Source organism: Orbicella faveolata, unplaced genomic scaffold, assembly GCF_042242905.1.
Source record: "Orbicella faveolata isolate gen_17 unplaced genomic scaffold, um_ofav_v1 contig_12, whole genome shotgun sequence".
Classification (NCBI taxonomy): Eukaryota; Metazoa; Cnidaria; class Anthozoa; order Scleractinia; family Merulinidae; genus Orbicella; species Orbicella faveolata.
Window position 1 is genome coordinate 28,208,230 of NW_028301539.1, and position 20,068 is coordinate 28,228,297.

Genomic DNA, 20,068 nt, shown 5'->3' on the forward strand with positions numbered 1-20,068 from the left:
GTTACCAGTCTTATGCTGCGTGTTATTAGATAGAACACATGATATGATTGGCTCCGTATATCACATTACGTCAGAGGACATGTCTGCTACATAGGACATAACTGCAACGGTACATGCGCACGTGACTCAATCACGAGAAGACCCTGGGGACCAGGAGTTGCCCGGCCGAGAATGGACTAAAACCTAGTGCTTTTCGACCCCACCATTGCAGCTTGCGGTGCTTGCGAGCGTTGTTGCGGCAATTTCATCATAGGCGGAAGTGAATGGCCATGCTTTTCTCCCGAAAAGCTACCTTAGAAGTTGATTATTGAGTTATTTGACGTGATATCTTAGGATACAGATCTCCAAGAAACTTCTAACAGGTACGTTGGGAAGTGCATGTTGTTTGGGTCAATGTAATGGCCTCAAACACAAGATAGACCCGTACAAGGAATTACATGTTGTAGTTCGATCAATTGAAATAAGGTAACCATTATATAAAGCTGCATGTGTATGAAGGCTTAACTGATACTGTGCTGTGTACATGCAAAGGACGAGGTATCCTTCTTAGTGGATATCTTTATACGAGTAAGGAAAAGACCATTTCTACAGGTTAAGCAAAAGTCGAGTATTGGCGCCAAATTTTCATTGAATTATTTCAAGTTACTTTCGCTCTCCCTTTGCTGTTTGCTTGTTGCATTTCCACATTTCTCTTCTATATTTAGTTCCACAGGGCATAACAGATCAATCAAAATCGATCGTCGGAAATGTTGCTTTGTTTTGTTGATAAGTATCAATCCATTAGTTAAAATTGTCAATAAAAATCAGTTAGATTTTCACGAAAATTTCAGGACTAGTGATTGATTAACATAAACAGTTGTCCTGCGAAGCAAATGCCATTAGAGTAAAATAATAGACTGAAAAAAGAAAATTGTCATGTTTCCTGAATGTCTACCATAGCAAATCAGCTGCTGTTTCATTTGTTTGCAAGACTGCTGCATCCACACTTGTTTGTGTTTATACAATCATTCACTGAGCTACAGTAATGTCTTTCTGAAAGACTCTGTCAACCGGAATGCTTTGTGAACATTTCTGTTTGTTTTGATTCTGTCGCTGAAGAAAGTGTTAGAAAAATCAGAAGGATTTGGGTGCATTTGGGGGACTAAAATATAATTTACTGGTAGGAACTGATGGGAGATGTTTGCATTAGTTGCAATTTGGCTTAGAACTACTGTTTTTTGAAATTCTGACTTCGCGTCACGAAGTGACAACTGTCAGCTACGGTTCCTGCCGCTGTAAGCGCCATGCAGAGACTGAAACAATTCCATGCAACGAATTTGCTTTTTATTTGCTTTCAGAGACTTCAGAAACATATTTGCAGAATTTATAGTACTTACTATGCTTAGCATACTGTCTTAGTCATGATGTAGAATAAGAGTAACGATTATTATTTTTTTCATTGACAAATTCATACTGCGCTTCAGAATCCCTACAGAGTTATTACTTATGGATACTAAAATGTTGTCAGTTCTCTCTTTTTGTAATAAAAGGTTAGTTTTCTTTACCAGGAATAAAATGCAGTGCAGAGAAAGCACTTAAATTCACTTTACATTGAAATAAATTTCAAGAAATCTCGCCAAAGTTAACCTCAAATTGGATGAATCCACAAGCAATGCGATAGTCTTTTCTGAAGGCTAGTATTAGAAAGGAAAATTCAATTCACTGTCACTTACTGCAGCAAACAGGAGTATTTTTTCTTGTATCTGAGCGCATCTTAACTGTTTCTCCACCAATCCTAGAGAGATTTTCTGAGATAATTCTCTTGATGAACATCTATGGTCTACACCTTCTGCCAAGGTTCTTCGCAGTCACCATGGCCGAAATCACATCGTACTGGCTGTTCTTTAGCTTCTCAAATAGGTGAAAAAACTAAAAATATGCGATCACATATTCCCCTCCATGTTAAGGGCAATAATGAATCTTGTCTTTAAAGGCCATAAATGTAGAACAATCCAGATGGATGCCTCAGATTATAAAGGATTGAAGAGCGAAACGACTGACAACAACAAATTAGAGGTTTCGTGGACCAGGAAACCTCCGACAACACGTGCAATACATGCCAGTCGACAGAGAGTCTTTAAAATGATTTCAGATTTGTTTGTGCTTGACATTTATTAAGAGCTGTTGCTAGTATATTTGCTTTATTGTAGCAAAATAGCCATGCCATGAAAAAATGAAATCTTGGACTTTCAATCCTGCCAGGCAGTAATCAATTATCTGTAGTTTGTCCCCAACATTGTGTCTAAAACCTCCAACGGTCGTCGATCAAAATCAGTGGAATTCACACTCTAGCATCCATCAGAATTTAATCAAAATTGATAATTACTAGAAATCCTATGTTTGACTTTTATTGATTTCCAATGTTTGTTGATCAGTATCAATATTTGTCAAGTATGTTCAGTTTTTCTCTGAGTCCTGGAATTATAATTCCATATATTGATTTGCTTTATGTCCTGGGTTCCAAAGCCATCTTGTCAAAGTGGTTCTAAGCCTTTTGACATTATGTTTCTTCTAGATCTTTCCCAGTGGTCATGACTGAATTAATTCATTCAACAAGTCACTAACTTTTGAAAGGAGCTCTTATATTAAATGAGAGTCAGGTCATGGAGAATTGAACAAAGTTGCAATCTAAATTTTTTCTAAGTAGGTCAGTGTTTGCCACATAGTGTTTAAAAAGACAGTTGAACCGCCCATTTAAGTGACCACGCAAAATATCAGGCTAAGGTGGTCACTTACGGGAGGTGGTTGCTTACGAGAATTTAGACCATATGCTGGGTCAAAATTTTGCCTCAATAGCATATGGTAGCTGTGGAGACTTACCCCGTGCCAATGCTGTGTCACTTTTTTTTTTTTTCATGTGAAAAGTCAATGTCAAGAAAAATGTTGTTCTTCCCATTAAGAAATTTGTCGTCCCTTGTTCTACCCAGGAACACAATAATGTTACAACACCTTATTATCCAATTCCTCTTTATTATCTGTCAAGTGGTCTCTTACGGGGGGTTAAAAATAAAAAAAAAATTAACATTTTAGTTCTTAAAGTGGTCGTGGTCGCTTACAAGGGGTGGTTGCTTAGAACAGGTTCCAAATATTGTGATTTGACTGGGGAACTTTTGGTATTTTGGAAAAAAGGTTGCTGAGGAGAGGTGGTTGCTTACGAGAGATGGCCACAACCAGAGGTTCAACTGTCATGATGTAATTATAGTCTGTATTTTACTGACTGTTTTTCTCTTTTTCTGGCTCAGACGATGGTGCATTTCACAAACAGCAGAAATATGCTTGTTGATGACTTAAAGTTGTTTCTTCATGGCCTTCCACCTGATTGCCAAGAAAGTACTTTAAAAGATTTTCTTGAAGGTACATGTACAGAGAGATTATTAAACTGTTGGGGGCCTCTTTTCCCCTAAATAAAATGCAGCATGTATTATGAGGCAAGGCACTACTTAGACATGACACAACCCCTACTCATCCAGACGGCCTTTTGTGTTTGGGATCACTTGTCTAAGAAACTCCAAGAGAAAAGACGGGCTACCAGCGGTCTAAACAGATTGTTGAAAGTAATCGGATATACTGTCAAGAACCTAGACTTTTTCTAAATGTACTCAGTAATCAACTCTAAAATTATCTTGTTTTCAGTGCAATTTTTGTGTGTTGATTGTGTGTGTATTTGTGAGTCTGGATAAATGAAGTAAAAATTGTAATATTGTAATCCCCCTTTATAAACCTACTTGCTTTTAGGGAAAACAATGACAAAGGTGTTTTAAAAACAAACAAAAATGTACTACGCTCACATGCTAAATATTTTATCTTTCACAAAGCATTTCTCCACCGGGGTTTTCTTTACTGAAAGTTTGGTGAGGGTGTACAGCCACTTTTTCAAACCCTAACCCAATTTCAAACCAGAATATGTGATTTTATCTGAAAGTGAAGTACAGGCTATTGCTATTGTTTGCCAGTATTTTTCTGATTCTTTTTAGTTTAATGTTTATTACAGGGAACAAAGTCTGCCCAGATCAAAACTTCAGTCTTTTTCAAACCAAAAATAATGTTTATTTTTTTCTCCGAAAAAATTGAATCTTATACCCCTATTACACTGGGATCTTCATTCAGTTAAATAATATAATTAAATATAACACCGAATTTGGTTGACTTACCAGGTGTGTGCGGTTTTCCTGGTGCAGTCACAAAAGTTAGCATTCCCTCTACAAAGGTAACTTCTGACAGCTTCAGATGTTTGGTTGTACAGTTTATGACAGTTTACTTAAGAATTGTTTTTCTATCCATTCCCTGCTTTGTAATGTTAGCCAATGTTGAAAAACCACAAAAGAGGAAGAAGAAATTTTCCTAGTGAGATAATACAATGTTGCATGAGCTTAACCCCTTACCAAGCACCCTGCACAATAAAATGTAGTTAACTCAAATGATAAGTTCAAATTCCTGCATTTAGACATTATTTTAAATAACTGTATAATTTATATGGAGATGTAGTTTTAGTTTTAGTTATTTTGGTGATATTTTGTATCCTTGCGGGGTAAGTTACAAAAGTACATGTACCCTGGTCTACATGTATCTGTTAACAGCTTAATTCTTTTCTTCCAGACATATGCTTTTGTGACACTTGCTGATGCAGTCGTAGCAAACTGTTTGCTAGGAAATGTAAGTAATACATTACTTACCGGTATCTAGTCTTGTATTAAACTGTATTTTATTTATTTACTTATTTATTTATTTTTTGATTTATAAATAAGCATATTTAAATGTAAAGTGGCAAATTAAATCTGTAATGCAAATGAACCAATGTTCCAATCAGAGCTTAAAATAAAGCAGTTAAACAGTATTTAGCATGCAAAAAAAGTCGTGTCCGATAGCCCAGTGCTTAGATAAGCGTTTTTCAATATTGAGCGAGTGAATACTCTCTTGCTTGCCTGGTCAAGGGAAGTGAATTTTTTTGGGGAAGTTTTTTTGAGGACATTCAAATTACAGATTATGCAGACAAATAATGCTTGTAAAATGTTTTTCTGGGGCTTGTGAGAATGAGTTTTGAATTAGTGCCACATAGTTACACCTTGCAAGCACACCATGCAAATATGCAACTTTAAATTTTATGTACATTCATAACACTTTGCACTACTCTTGTTGACTTGCAGTTCCTTATGCAAATTCAGATTACTTTTTAAATTACAGTGTATTTATTTTATGTTAGTTTAATAATTAAGAGGTGCTACCTTGAAAAAGCCTTTTCTCATAATTAATATGGCCAATACAGTGCAAATATTTGTATAACAATACTTAAATACATGTTCCATTCCCAAGCCTCACATTCATGTAAAAATCCTTTACATGTGGAAACTTTGACACAGAGCTTATGATTATAAAGTATTTTAATTCATATTTAGGCACCATTTTAGGCAACATGTTTATATGTTTAGAAAAAAATATTAATGGTCAATTACTGATTGATTGGTAACAAAATACTTGGCTCTAATAAATTTGGAGGTATATAATTGTGTTTGCATCTAAACTGAAACAGGTTGGAATGTGGTGATACAGACTTGTAAAAGGTTGTCCAAATTGCAGTTTTCATGAACTAATCTCCATGCCTGGGTGGACATTTCATCCCTGTTTTCATGCTTAAAAATACTATCTTATTAAGATAGTATTTTTAAGCTTCGAATAAATCGTACCTTTTATATCTACAAGTAAGGTCGTTTTCCTTTGAGGTTAAAAGGTTGACAAAAGAAAACATGAGTCGCCCACTGCAGGGCTGGAAATAACAGTCGGTCATCAGACATTGTCCGACCAAATTTTGAATATGTCCGGCCAATTTCACATTATGATCGGACATGATGTCCGAACATTTAACCAACACTAAGTTATTGTCCTACTCCATCCATAAAATTTGGTTAGATACATTGATAAAAGGCTCAAAATTGCGACTGGTACAGTCACCAATGTGGCTAAAATTTCATCTTTGGCGACCAAAAATTCTGGTTTAGTGGACAGCCGAAAATACGTCTGTGTTCACAGGCTACCACAATGGCGACTACGTTTCTCTGTTATGACGATCAATAACGGTTATTTTCTCAGACACTATTTCCCTCTAGAAATACATAGTCAAAGATCTTTGCTTCTACAATATTCAACATAAGAAAAGAAAGCAATATATCCTTTTGCTTTGCTGTGGAGGATTCCCTCACATCGGAAAACTTGCAAATGGCTGAATGTGTTTGAAGTCGCCCTATGATGCATTGCAGACCCTTGAGCATTGAGTACGTCATGTATGCCCACCAATGGTGTCTCTTGGAATGCATGAATCCTTCAGAGACATTACATTAGCTACCTATGCAAAATTAGTGGCCAAAAAAGTGTTGGAATTTTTTTCTTTACAGATTTTATGATTGAATTCTTTTCTGAATAAAATTCCTGCTTGAATTTTATCACTCACGTTGTCGGATGGCCACTCAAGAATTTTTTAATTTTGGGCCCTTATGACTCTGACAGTCTGAGCCATATCCAGGAGCCCATTATGGACTGCTGCCATATCATAACGCAGAAGTGTTCATCTTTCCTGTACTTGCCAAATAAAGTACTCTTCAGAAATCACCCTATTATGTGTTACATGCATTGTGATATGCTTTTAGCATTTCATGTATGTACCCTACTCGGCTAGAGTCCTACAGGGGTCTGAATTCGTGGTCAATTCAAACTAAAAATAGATCAGCCTGTGAAAATGCCGGAACAGGAATAATTGGGGTAGTTTTGCACTCCTAGTGATGGGCTCCCTCTTTAATAGTAGCATTCAATAGGAAACTAGGTTTGCTTGAAGAACATATAACCAGGAGAGATCGTTGCAGTCATCTAGTAGATAAAGTCATCTAGTTAATCATAAATGATAAATAAATCAAATTTAAATTTAGTTTTGAAGGATTTGTATTGAAAATCTTTACAGTATGCTAATAAATTTTATTATGCTAATTAATTATGCTAATCAGTTATGCAAATCAATGTCCGATCAAATTGATGAGATGTCCGACCAAAATGAAGATTTGAAAGGACACATGTCCTGTTAAAGAAGAAAAATTATTTCCAGCACTGCACTGGTGATCAGTTCTTAATATTTGGTCGCCAACGCTCAATTTTTGGTCGCAATGGTGACCAGTGAGTCGCAATTTTTAGCCCTGCTTAATGTTAAATGTGTGCTATCTGTTTCGGGTTAAGGCAGCATATGTGTTGTTCACAGGTCAAAATGAAATTCAGGTTAAAATGATTTTAACCTTGTTTGATTCTCAATTTCCTTTGTCTTCTAACCCTAATCATTCATGATCCATGAGTAATTAGGGGTAAGAGACAAAGTAATTTCATTTTAACCTGATTATCATTTTGACCTGCGACATACATGTATTATTATTATTATATTCATGCTTAGTTGTTTCCCACCAACAGACACTACTGTACTGTGATAACAGTGGACGCTTCTACCAAGTGAAGGCCTGTCGTTATGTTAAACAACAATTTAGAAGAAAGGAGGTGAGGTATGATGTACCACCAAAAGAAAGAATCGATCCCAAACCAGTAAAGTACATGTACACTCCTCCAGAACATGTACATCAGTTTACACCTGACTACAGCATGCTTTTGCTCTCAAAACCAAAGAAAAAGAGAAGAAAGGGAGATGATTTGACAGTCTGGTTTGGTGGTGTTGGTTCAGCTTCATTTAAGAGGAGACCAAAGCTAAAGAAGCAGAAGAAGAAGAAGAAGAAACAGGTTTGTCTGATCTGCTGTTTGGTTATACATGTAGTTCACTTGAACTTGCGTATGAGCAGTGGTAGGTAATAACATGAAAAAGATTCTTTGTTGTATTAAATGAGAGATCTAATAAGAAATAGTCCTCAGCCCTCACCTTTCACAGATAACACTTAATATGTCATCCTTGTTTATTGTGGAGTTTTTTCTCATAGGTAGCATCTTTTGATAAATGTGTGAGGCAGACCAGCCTAATGTTAGTTTGTCAGCGGTCAGGGACCTTGTGCCATGAATGTTCGTAGGCAACTCGGTAATGTGCATCACTCCACCATAAGGCATGCAAAATGATGAATATTGGTGACTGTATAAGGGCAACTTCACAGTAAAACAAAAGCTACAATGGGTGATAAAAGTAGTTGAGACACTTTTAGAAAATGACGCTTTTCAATATTTAAACACTTATTGTAATTTATTTGCATCTAGCTTTAATTCTCTGACACCCCAGCCCCTCAGTTCAATGTTGTGTAGGCGCTGTGGTCTGTGCAGTCTAAGAAATAGAAAAATCAACATTGTTTAGGGGGGGGGGGGGGGTGGGCGGAAGGGTGGTAAATGTTTCCAAGACGCTCGAAAATAGAATTTTCCTGCCAAGTGTCTCAACACTTTTGTTGTCCATTGTAGCTTATTACTGATCATCAGTCGAATATGTTTAAAAATATTTAATCCATGGTTTACTGGCTACCCTCAGTACTATACTACCTAGTGTTAATTAACCTTCCTTTAGGTGTCGAAGCTGGAGCTTCACAAAAGTGAGTCATTTCAGTTTGGTAATTTATGTCCCGAGAACAAATATAGTAATGGCAGTGTGGCAGAAGCTACAACTACGCCAAGAGTAGTCGAACCAGTGCTAACTGTACGGAAAACTAGCCCGGAATCTGGCATACAAGAAGAAGATGTTCGTGGGGTGGAAGATATACTTGCAGAGGATCAGACAGCAGAAGTAGTTGAACCAGTGTTACCTGTACAAGGAACTGGCCCGGACTCAAGCAAACAAGAAGAAGATATTCCTGGGGTGGAAGTGAAACACGCAGAGGATCCGATGGCGGGGGTACATGTAGTTGAACCAGTGCTACTTGTTCATGAAACTGGCCTGGAATCAGGCAAACGAGAAGAAAGAGTTGCTGCTGTGGATGTTATACATGCAGAGGATCAGATGGCAGGGGTAGTTGAACCAGTGCTACCTGTACATGAAACTGGTTGGGAATCAGGCAATCAAGAAAATGTTGTTGCGGTGGAAATTATACATGTGGAGGATCAGAGTACCATTAAGCATGTAGGCAACAACAGGTAAAATCTATTGTGTCATTGCATCATTGTGTCAATGAGAAGACAACATTTACTTCTGCTGAATTACCTTATTACATTCTATCCCCACTGTTGCATTTGTATCAAAAAAGGAATTGATTCACCTTCAATTAATATAGAGCTCTGAAAAAATGACACTTTTTTTCTGTATACAGCTCCCGAACTCAGGTCATTATTGAGCATAGCTACCTTGGTCCTCTGTGCTTACAGTTTACTAACCTGCCGTCAGTTGTTGATGTAAAAAGTGAGATTATGGAGAGAACTGGGCTTCCAATCAACGATCAAGATATCTACCGTCATGGAAAGAAGGTAAGACAGATAGAAAAATGGAAGACTATTACTACCTAATAGTGATATCGCTTTCCACTGAAACAGACTTGAATCTAAAGTTTCCAGTTAAAATTTAAACCGCTTTGCCTTAAACCACCTTTACTTAATTAACAACACTTTTTCCATTTTATAGGAATAAAATTTTAACATATGTATTTACATGTACATGACAATATTGCTGCACAATGTCAGTTAGTTCTCAAACTTCTAAACTTCTAAAAAGGCTATTCCCGAGGTACTTCGGGATTTATTGAGAACTTGGGCAAGGGTTCAAATCTGAACTGCAAATGCTTTTAGCTACGTTCCTAATGTTCCTGTGCCTCTGATGTTTCGTGAACGTTTTTCTACAGCTCGGCGACAGTCAAAGTTTAAGACCCTTCGTTGATGATAATCAAGACAGTCTTACACTTACACTCTCTGTAGGCTCTCTTAAAGGTGGAGGTAAGAATAAACGCAATTACAGTCGTGAAGTATGTTAGAAGTTTCCCTTATACGTGAACAAGGCTGTAGTTAAACTCGTCAATAGCTCTAACCAGTAATAAGTACCTTTTGTGGTTGATTTGTAAAAATAGGGTTTATTTTGGCTAAAGAGAGATTTACATTTATTTATTTATTTATTTGTAAGTTACAACTCATGCTTAACAGATCCATTATATTTACAAGTACGTCCATATACATTGTATAGAAAGCATTCTAAAAAGTTACCTACATGTGTTTTACTTTTCAACTGGGAATAAAGTAAATCAATGTTTCAATGTAATAAGAGCTTTTAAAATTTTCATCCTCTTGTTTATAGTACGTCCCAGAGAAACCACAGAGGAAGGTGCCGTTGGAGGAGAGAAAGATCCATCAACATCACAATTAGAAGGTAAGGAATGTGTGATAATGTATGCACGCGTATTTACTTGACGAATCATGGAAGATAAGAAGATGGCGGCCATCATGATGTACAGTGAAACCTGTATTAAGCAGACCTCATGCTACAGTGGCTGGCAACAGTTTCCAGCACTTTCCAGTGTTTATGCTTTGATGAAGCAATACTGGTATCAAACAAATGCGGGAGACACCATGCAGTTGGTAATCAAGTTGTGGTCATACTAGTATACAATTACCTAAGCGGACTCCCTGTTTTAAGCAGACATTTTCATTAAGCAAACATTGGTGAGGTTCCCTTGGGTGTCTGCTCAATACAGGTTTCACTGTAACTAAAAACAGTGGTAGAGAAAGCCTACGAGCATGATTTGAACCACGACAAACTCTCCACCAGCTGGCTGCCAAGCCAGTGCTACCACTGGCTTTTTAGTTCACAGCAGTAAGCATTGGTCAGAATGTCATGGGGACCATCCCCTCTGATAAAAGGAAGAACGACAAAGAAAGATTGGTGAACTGGAAGTGAATAGAAAGTGGTTTCTAATAAGTCACCAAGCAAGCTTAATGTAAATAAAGGTACTTTCGTAAGAAACGTGCAAGCATTGAAAACTGAAGGTCTGAGAAAATGTCAGTTTTCCACGTATCCTCAACCTAGCATCGTCCATTTGAAAGTCTCGTTGACTGAGTTATTGAAGAAACTCTATACTAGCAGCTAGTATAACAACCATGTAGAAATTTCAAAATAGTGGTCCCACGTAGAGCACTTTTTCATGTACACTTAACCAATCTGATAGTAGGTAATTCTTACGTACGTTGGCCTACCAGTCTTACTTCTTTCTTACTTGCTTGCTTATTTGCTATCCAAAAGTGGAGAACCCCTTCCACACAGAAAGTGGGGACTGCCCATAATTAGACGCTTGGGGAGTAGCAAATTTCAGAGAGGAAGAATAGGGCTCTTCTCTGTCAGAATTCTGCAGTACTTTGATGGACCACCTAGATCTTGAGGAAAGCTCAAATGATCGAGACCCCTGCAATTTTGTCCTTTGTATTACCGTTCACATTTGTTTGTGGTGATCATAATTGTAATAGCTTTCCTTTTGCAGCTATGCAATCAATGGAAACCTGGGAAGTGGAAAAGACAGCTTCTTGGCTTTGTCAGATTGGATTAGATAAGAAGTATGCTGCCATTTGTCAGAGGGAAGATATAAATGGACGTGCTTTGCTGTTGTTAGCTCGTGACGCCAATCAACTGTTGTCAGTGTTTCAGCTGAAAAAGGGGCCCCACACAATTCTGATGAAGCACCTTAAACCTCATTTGGAGACGTTTGAGCCGGCGAAATCCCAGACAACACAGAAGTCAACAAGGGTGATGAATGAGTGGACCCCTAAAGAGCTTTCTAGTTGGCTCAGAGAAATTGGCATCCCAGAAGAATCTTCAACAGAAGCAGAAGAAGAAGAAATAAACGGCCCAGCCTTTCTTTTTCTGAGGGAAACAGAGTCAGAACTGAGAGAATGCTTGAAGTTGAAATTGGGTTCATGGATTGTTCTTCAGCATGAGCTGCTATTACTCGAGAGGGAGCAAAGCGTTGGTGAAACATGTGACGCTAGGAGAGAAGTTTCGACAAATAAACCCAGCCTGCTCATGCCAACCGAACAAATGGATGACTCAAAGGCGCCACTGTCCGCTGAGGATCCATCAACCAAGAGCGTAGCCAACACACCGTCGAAACCCGTTTTATCCAAGGAAGAAGAAAAGCAGCTATTGCTGGAAAACGCACTAAAACTAAACATCAAGCCTTCAGGGGGTTCTCAAGACAAAAATATATGTTTGGTACGATCAATTTTCGTTAAGCGGGGAAAGGGAGCCAATGCTCTGGAAAAAATGTTTAACTTCATTGTAATCACAAGACACGAGGAATTATCAGCCCATAACGCCCGAAAATTATGGGCCAAAATTATAGAAAAAACGCCAGAATGGATAAAATTGTTGCCTGAGAAAGATTCCATGGCATTCCAGTGGGACGAAGAATCCAAAAGCTGCCTGCATAGGCCAAGCTCGGAAGAGGTGTCGTTACGAGATGAGAGGGTGGACCAGATATTTCTAGAGAAATTGTCAGATGATGAGTACAGAGAAAGCTTCTTTGTCGTTTTGGTTGACAAACAATTGTTAGAAGACAGAATAACGTACAGCTTTTCTTTTGACAAAAAAAATATTCGGTCGTACAGCATTAAATTACATCTCAAAGACAGCAAGTATCATGCATCCTTTGATGCGAGCAATTCAAGTCTTGACTTAAAATGGAGTAAATACTTCAGATCACTGAAGCCCACTACAAGTGACACAACGAAGACTGTTTCAACTCCAGGTCAAAGTGACGAGAAACCATTGTTGACGCTCGATACTCCACAGCTGCAATCTCCAAGATCCTTCAATAGTGAAGTTGGAACCCCATGTAAGTTTTACCGGGAAGGTTCAGTATTGAACTGCTGGGAAACTGGCCCAAAAGACATGATTAATCCAGTCCACGAATTTAAAATTTTTCGAGTTGGTGTCAACTCTGGTGAAGATGACTGCATGAAGAAATTTGTGTACGAGACTTTGCGATTTGCCTGTGGTTGTTTAAATGAAAGGACGAATGGAACAATACACTTTGGAGTGGCTGATGAAGTAGCAACGCAAACTTGCGGTTACAAACCTAGAGAAATTGTCGGTTCTTCAGTTAGTAACAAGCCCCTCTACAACGACAAGCTTACGGAGTTCATTGACAAGTGTTTTGTTGGCGAAAGTCGAAGTAATGTTCACAACTGTGTTCGACCTCCTGTTTTCGTTCCTGTAAAAGGTCTGGGGGCAGAGCAACAGTCTGAGGATAAAGTGGTCATAGAAGTTGACATCGAACCAAACTATTCCCTGTGTAAAGGTGATATTTTCAAAGTTGGGTTTAAAGCTCTTAATCGTGGAAAAACGGAACGTGAAGCTAAAGCCTATGTTAGACATGGCTCGCAGACAAAAGCAATTGTTGATTTACCGGAAATGGAAAACTATATGAAAAACCGCCTTCCCAAATTAGATGAACAAAGGAAGATGCGAGAACAAGCCAACAATCAGAATATGGAAAGTCAGATACCTGTACGGGATCTTTTTACTAAACTTAAGAGACTTCTATGCGCAAACAAAAAGGTTTTAGACTCCTCTGTCTACCCAATTTTGGTTTTAAGTAAGCCAGATGCCAGTATGAATCAAGAAATCGTGGACAAAACGTTCCGTTTTGTCCAAAAAATCAAGTGGCTCACAGTCTTTGATTTCGATGATCACGGTTCCGATGGCAAAGGTCTCTGTAAGGTATTCAAATCTGGGCCTGATGCACCTCAGTGCGACATACACGAAGCAGAGGATTATGATGAGGACGATAATGTAATTGAAGACATCTACTACAAAACTCATTGGATATTTGGAAATGGTTATGCAAAACTTGGTAAAGAGGCTTTGGGGTTTAAGCAATGGAACAATTCTACGAGGAAAAGGGGTCTTAGCCAAGTAATACAATCACTGGCAAAAAAGATTCCTGAAGCAAGGGCAGTGGTCTTGTTTTTGCTTTTGTCAAAAGACTATCAGCCAGTGGCAGATACTTTTAAAGATTTCTGTACGTTTCTTAATGGGCCTAATCAGTTGGTATATGTGGCCGAAAATTCTGAAATTGTTTCAGAATGGGAAAATACTCTCTCTAACACTTGTTTAGAGGAACACGAACTAAGAGAAAGGGGCGTTGTTGGAATGTCGTGGACTGAATTTCACGAGTGTATGCAGCAGATGGTTTGTGGAACTGACAGAGAACAACGTTATGTAACCATGGCTACAGGAAGTCCCTATCCATTAGGGAACGTTTCTTTTAATGGCATCGAGATTGTGAGTGCTAAGGAATGCGACGAGTTAAATAATTTAACCTCGGTGCAACGTTCAAAACTGTCATCAAAGGCAGAAATAGCCTTTTACAGAGGGTATCCTGTTACGTGGATGAATTTTTGGTTTACTGGTGCTCAAAAGAATCATGTACTTAGACGCGACAATTACTCTGAATTAAGGAACTTGATAGAAAAGCTGCATTCTCGAGGAACAGAAGGAAAGGTACAAACTATAACCTTATATCACCATATAGGAGCTGGGGCTAGCACCATGACTCGACAAGCCCTGTGGGATTTCCGTCACAACCCACAGTTTCCCTACCGTTGTGCGGTTGTTACAAAGATTGACGACAATACTTGTAAAGAGCTTCTGTATCTCAGAAAAATAGGCTATGGAGAGCAGAGTGAAGTGTCGTTGCCACCCGTGTTAGCATTGGTAGATAATACTGATGATTTTTTGTTCCGAGAATTGCGGTCACAAGTTGTGGAACAAGCCACTAAACTTCCTAGAACAGATTCACCTGTGTGTGTATTTCTTTACTGCAAGCCCACGCAAAAGCCACAGGATTGTTATCAAAAAGAAAAAGCCACGAGTGTTTTCCTCAAGCAGCACTTAAGCCCGAACGAAGTTAACTGGTTTAAGGACAAATACACGGAAATGAAACGAAAATCTAACAACGAAGATCCAGAGAAGGATTTTGAAAACTATGCAAGCGAAAATTTAATTTCGTTTATGATAATGAAAGAGAACTACAATCCAAGGTACGCCTCGAGTATTGTTGGGAGGAATTTGGATCTCGTGACACGTGACGAATTGACCTTGTTAGAATATGCATCCCTTCTCAACATATACAACCCCTACCCTGTGTTCGCCTCTTGCTTCGATACGTTAATGTTATCTTCAAGCCTTCTTCGAAAGAGAATCTTCAGAGATTGGGTCGAAAATCTCACTCATTCAGCTCGAATTTTCTTGCGAGAGGTGGACTGCAGTCCACAGTTTGGAACAGGAAAGGCCATCGCTATAGTTCATCCAATTATTGCTGGCGAGCTGGTCGACCAGATAGTGGCGAGAAAAGAAACGACTGTTAGTCGAATCATCCTGGACTTTTTGAAATCACCTCTGTTACAAAGTCAAGGAAAGTCGTTTACGTCAACTTACCTACTTGACGGAGCAAACAGAATGCTCAAGCAGCGCAAGAAATATGAATATGGAGATGACGTTCAAACAAAATTCTCACCGTTAATTGAAAAGATTTTGTACGTAAAAGATACAGGTGACGGGTCGAAAGAACCCACGGAACAAAGCATACACGAAGCTGCAGGTGTCCTTAGAGAAGGGCTGCATAAATTTGAAGACCCTATGCTTGCGCAACAAATGGCTCGAGTTTTTTATGTAAATGCTGCAGCATTTGACACATCAAGGATAGAAGAGTGCTTTAACGAGGCTTTTAAGTGTTGTAATATGGCAATTCAAGGGAATTCCAATGATCGAATTAATGCTTTACTTTTTGATACCATGGGTCGCATCTTTGAGAGTAAAATCAAAATTTTGTTTGACCCGATCAGGAAAGAAAATCGTGGAATAGACATAAAGGCTATCACGCCGATGCTTTCACTTGCTTTTGAGGCCATGATGTGGTTTCAAAAATCACATGAAGCCTCGGTGGATTATCAACATCCCTGTGGTTTTCGTGGTGAACTATCTGTGATGTTCTACATGCTAGATGTTCTTCACTGCACGGGTATTTTTAGGGGTAGGGAGGGCTTGGCAAGGTTACAAGGTTATCTAACTTATTGTCAAGTTATACCTCCTGAAGTTCAAGAACCCTGGAGCAAGTTCCATGAGTCTATTAAAGAGCTGAAAAACAGATTCACCCACTGTATGGAAGTACTTACAGAGGAGTTCACCATCTACAAGGGAAGTAGTGAAGACGCAAAACTACTTCTCAAGCAAATTGCTCGGATGAAAGCTCAATATCATTGTTACTTCGGCAATGGTGACGTGAAGTGGAACCTCGACAGTCGTGAGGAGCGTTGGCAGCATAGGTGGTATCAAATCGATCAGTATCTGGCTGGTGACATATTTTCGAGTGTATTCAAGATTCGTAGTACAGAATCTCGAAATGCTGCAACGGAAACAATTCTGCAGCTTAAAAAGCTAGCTTACGAAAATTATCAGGAATCCATCCACGTGGGACGTTATAAAGACTTACTACTCATCGTAACAACTAGTATGGCTCTCCACTCACCATTTGGAAATAGTTTAAGACACAATTCAGCTCAGACAGCGGAGGAGTATAGGGAAGTATTCAAGTTTGTGGACAAGTTATTTGCACTGGAGAAATGCGACGAGAGGTGCAAAAGAATTTATGCACATTTGTTTAAAGTTATGTTTCTTTGGCCACATAAAGATCAGTTAAGCATGTTGAGTGACTATCGTGTCGAAGATTTTTATGACGCTCTGAAAAAGCTCAGGAAGAGATGGGAAAGTAAGAGTAAAGGACACCTTGATACTGACGCTAAAATGCTTAAACAGAAAGTGTACAAGAACATGTCATTCAAGAAGGAGACTAAACAATACACCACACTTTTCTATTTGGGTAAAGGTACAGGACTAGATGCATTTGTCCATATTAATGAGCTTAGATGGTCTCGAACAGGAAAAGGATCTCCCGACTGGGAAGATCCAAAAACAAAACAGAGACTTAAACGCCTTACTGGGGTAGTGGAAAGTAAGAACATCATTACCATGAAGAATCCTCTGGATTCAAGAAAAACGATCGAAATTTATTATTCGTCATTTCGGGAAGGAGGGTTTTCTAAGGAGGAGGTGTCGTTCTTTTTAGGCTTCAGCTGGCCTCAACCTATCGCAATGGATGTAAAATATACCAATGCAGATAACGTCAAAAATGTCATGGAATTCGAAAGTCCAGTCCTTAGTAGTCCAGATAATCAAGTCCAGCTCGGTATACCCAGTATTTTGACTTACGAAGACTACACTAATAGGATGGGAAAGCTAACGAGAAAGCTAAGTGAAATCGAGTCGTTAAAAAAGAAGAAGGATAGAGGCGAAAAATTGGAAGAAACTCAGGTAACTTATATATAGTGACAATTTTAGCTGTTTGTGTTTGTTCTGATTTTAGCTGGATTGTTAGGAAGTCAAATTTTAGGTAGAATTGTTCTTGGTTGTGTTGTGGTCGCGCATTATAAAATAATCGTTAAGGGAGCTTCGAGGGAACGACTGGTGGTCTTGAAAGATGTTGTGTTAGCTTCCACAGGTAACTTTTGTTTTCTAAGACATTTTCGGTATATTTCAATAAGGGAAAGCGCTGGCACAAACAATTTCATGTGCGACCCTATTTGCGAAAAGGTCCCTGAACGAAGGAACTGAAATGCATTTCAGCGATTTTTCAACTTGTCAATGGGAATTATTCATTCATTGATTATGACTCAGCGCATTCTCGACAGGTTGTCGACGCTGATATATCCTAACCTGTTGTATTAATGTCTTCGTTAAATATTCAACCCATTGACATACTGTTTTTTGTATTTAACTGAACTAAGAGCTCTATTGTAAATGCTGTACCGGCATTACATTTAACCAACACAGAAGTAAATTTGGTAATCTAAATGGGTCTGTAGTTGGCTGAATCTAATCTTATGTGTATTATTTTCACAGGAAGTGAAAATAGGCAAAGAAGTAGAGATCAAGCGGAAGCTTCACGAATTGAAACAAAACTTCGATGCCCTGAGTGTCCTAGAGGAGGACTGATTTGACCAAGCCGTATGTGTCTGTGTGTCCGAGGTGGACGAACCAAACCAGATCGGATACTGTCAGTTCAAGAAAAAAGAACGAGGGTCGTTTTGTCAACATTCCGACATTTTGAGGGTTTGGGTATCGTCACTCTTAAGTTTTCTCTTACTCCCAACCTTCTATACGCAGGGGTCCTCAGTTTGGGTTCGTCACGCAATCTCTCGCCAGGATGAAACGTAAAAAAATGTCCCTTCATGCGAACCGGGCTGCAGCTTTCATTGTCTGTGGATTGTATCAGTTCCTCTATATTGGGCAGATACGGTATGGAGTAATGGAGAGATTTCCAAAGAGACTTTCTCTTTTTCTCGCGCCAGCTTTGCAGGCTAAAGGAAATAGATCACTTTAAAGCAAACAGTGACCAGTTCCCTTGTTCTGTTTAACAAATTGACGTCAGTTTTTCATGCGTCTTTCCTCTTAGTGATCGTGAATTTCGTCATAACATTGTCAAAGTAACTGCGGATCCACGAGGCGATAGCCGAGTGGATCCGCAGACTACTTGTCTCTGTCTCGCTCGTGGAAGTATTGCATAAATTATAAATTCATGTGTCTGTCCGCTTATTGACAATAGAAATTAGCCAATCAGCGCGCGAGAATTTCTTCAGTTTTCGTAAAATTGATCGTTGATGAGCAAAATACGGAAATGTGAACTGATCACACATTAGTTACAGCTGTTGTCATTTACAACGGAGATACGAAATTCAAGTATCCAGCAAGGCTTAAGAATATCTGGCCTAGATAGTTTGTTAATAAATCGTCGGAAGAACTGATGTGCATTGCTTCTCTAGTGTAGGAAAACAGACGAACCTGTTAAACCTTTATTGGCCGTCAGCACATTCACCTATTCCCCGCTTAATGTCAACTGGACGGTTGGGGAAGGAGAGGGTAAGGCGAGTCCATTTTGGACTTAAGTGCGGAACATTTTTGACCGAATTAAGAGCAAAATGATCCATTTTAAAGTTTGCTTCATCTTGACAAGAGTGCGCGACAAAAACCGGAAGTTTTCACTTGCACTTACGGTCTGTTAAAAAAGACTTGAAAAAATTAACCAGTAATCTACAGATCATTCTGTTTCAGAAGTGTAGCAGCTCTCGCAAGCTTGTAATTCTTTTGTTTGTTTGTCTCATGTGAGACCATACGAGAACTGCTACCCGACCCTCCTGCCTCTGTCTTCTGAATACCGTAGTCGGATATAAAAAACGAAAGTAGGAAAAACTAGATACACAACAGATGGGAAAAGCTTCATTTGATTTATAACAAGACACTTTCAGAGCGTTTACTTGGGCTTCGTACCGCAATATCAAATCGTACTTAACAAGTATAAAACTGATTGAACACAATAGAAAAAAATAAAAATAAAAGAATCAAGATATTTTAACACAAGAGTTGTGCTCAGATATTTACTATTCAAGTTGCTTCGTCGAGTATCCTCTTTGTCCAATGGCATGTTGTTTGCCTCAGCTTGGAAGTTCTGTTTACGACGACTCTTGATTTTTTTTCAACTTCTGAGGTGTGGGTCTCAGCATCATTTAGTCAGTAGTCAGATTTTTGCCAGTGTTTTCTTAGTTGGAACTCGTACATGGCTCATTAGTTCTCCCGTAAGAACAAGCATGAACTTTGCCTATTTGGCAGGCTTCCGAGCAAGATAATTCGTGGACCGTCCCGTTCCGAAAACGATCAACATATGTGTGTGAGATGAACGTATAAGGCGTGATTCTTTCCTACACTTACTTCACAAAATACTGCATTCTGTATATTTCGTCGTTCACGAAGAGCGATCAAGCTGTCGCATTCTCGTCCCCAGTTTCCATTCTCTACGCTTGGAACGCCTGGGACCATGACCCCCCTTTTGGCGACCAAACGACTTGCATTATTGACTCGGCCTTTCCTACGGAAGCCCGAGAAAAATGAACCTCATTTTAAAACCATTACTGTTTATATGTTGATATCGTCACATCACAGAAACGTGAACCATAGTGTCCGGAATGCAGTGACTCGTAGGGCCGCAAAATTCTA

The 20,068-nt window shown here is 38.9% G+C and overlaps 1 protein-coding gene across 1 annotated transcript; it reads left to right on the plus strand.

The window, feature by feature from the left end:
• Nucleotides 1-193: 193 nt before the first annotated feature.
• On the plus strand, nt 194-18,822 carry LOC110067326 (sterile alpha motif domain-containing protein 9-like). The gene is made up of 11 exons (XM_089283145.1): nt 194-362; nt 3,282-3,393; nt 4,194-4,246; nt 4,636-4,692; nt 7,480-7,800; nt 8,561-9,123; nt 9,297-9,450; nt 9,822-9,912; nt 10,268-10,339; nt 11,445-17,332; nt 17,921-18,822. Exons 2-11 carry the CDS (start codon nt 3,285-3,287, stop codon nt 18,011-18,013), a joined length of 7,401 nt encoding a protein of 2,466 aa, XP_089139271.1. The 5' UTR covers nt 194-362; nt 3,282-3,284; the 3' UTR covers nt 18,014-18,822.
• The last annotated feature ends 1,246 nt before the right edge of the window (nt 18,823-20,068 follow it).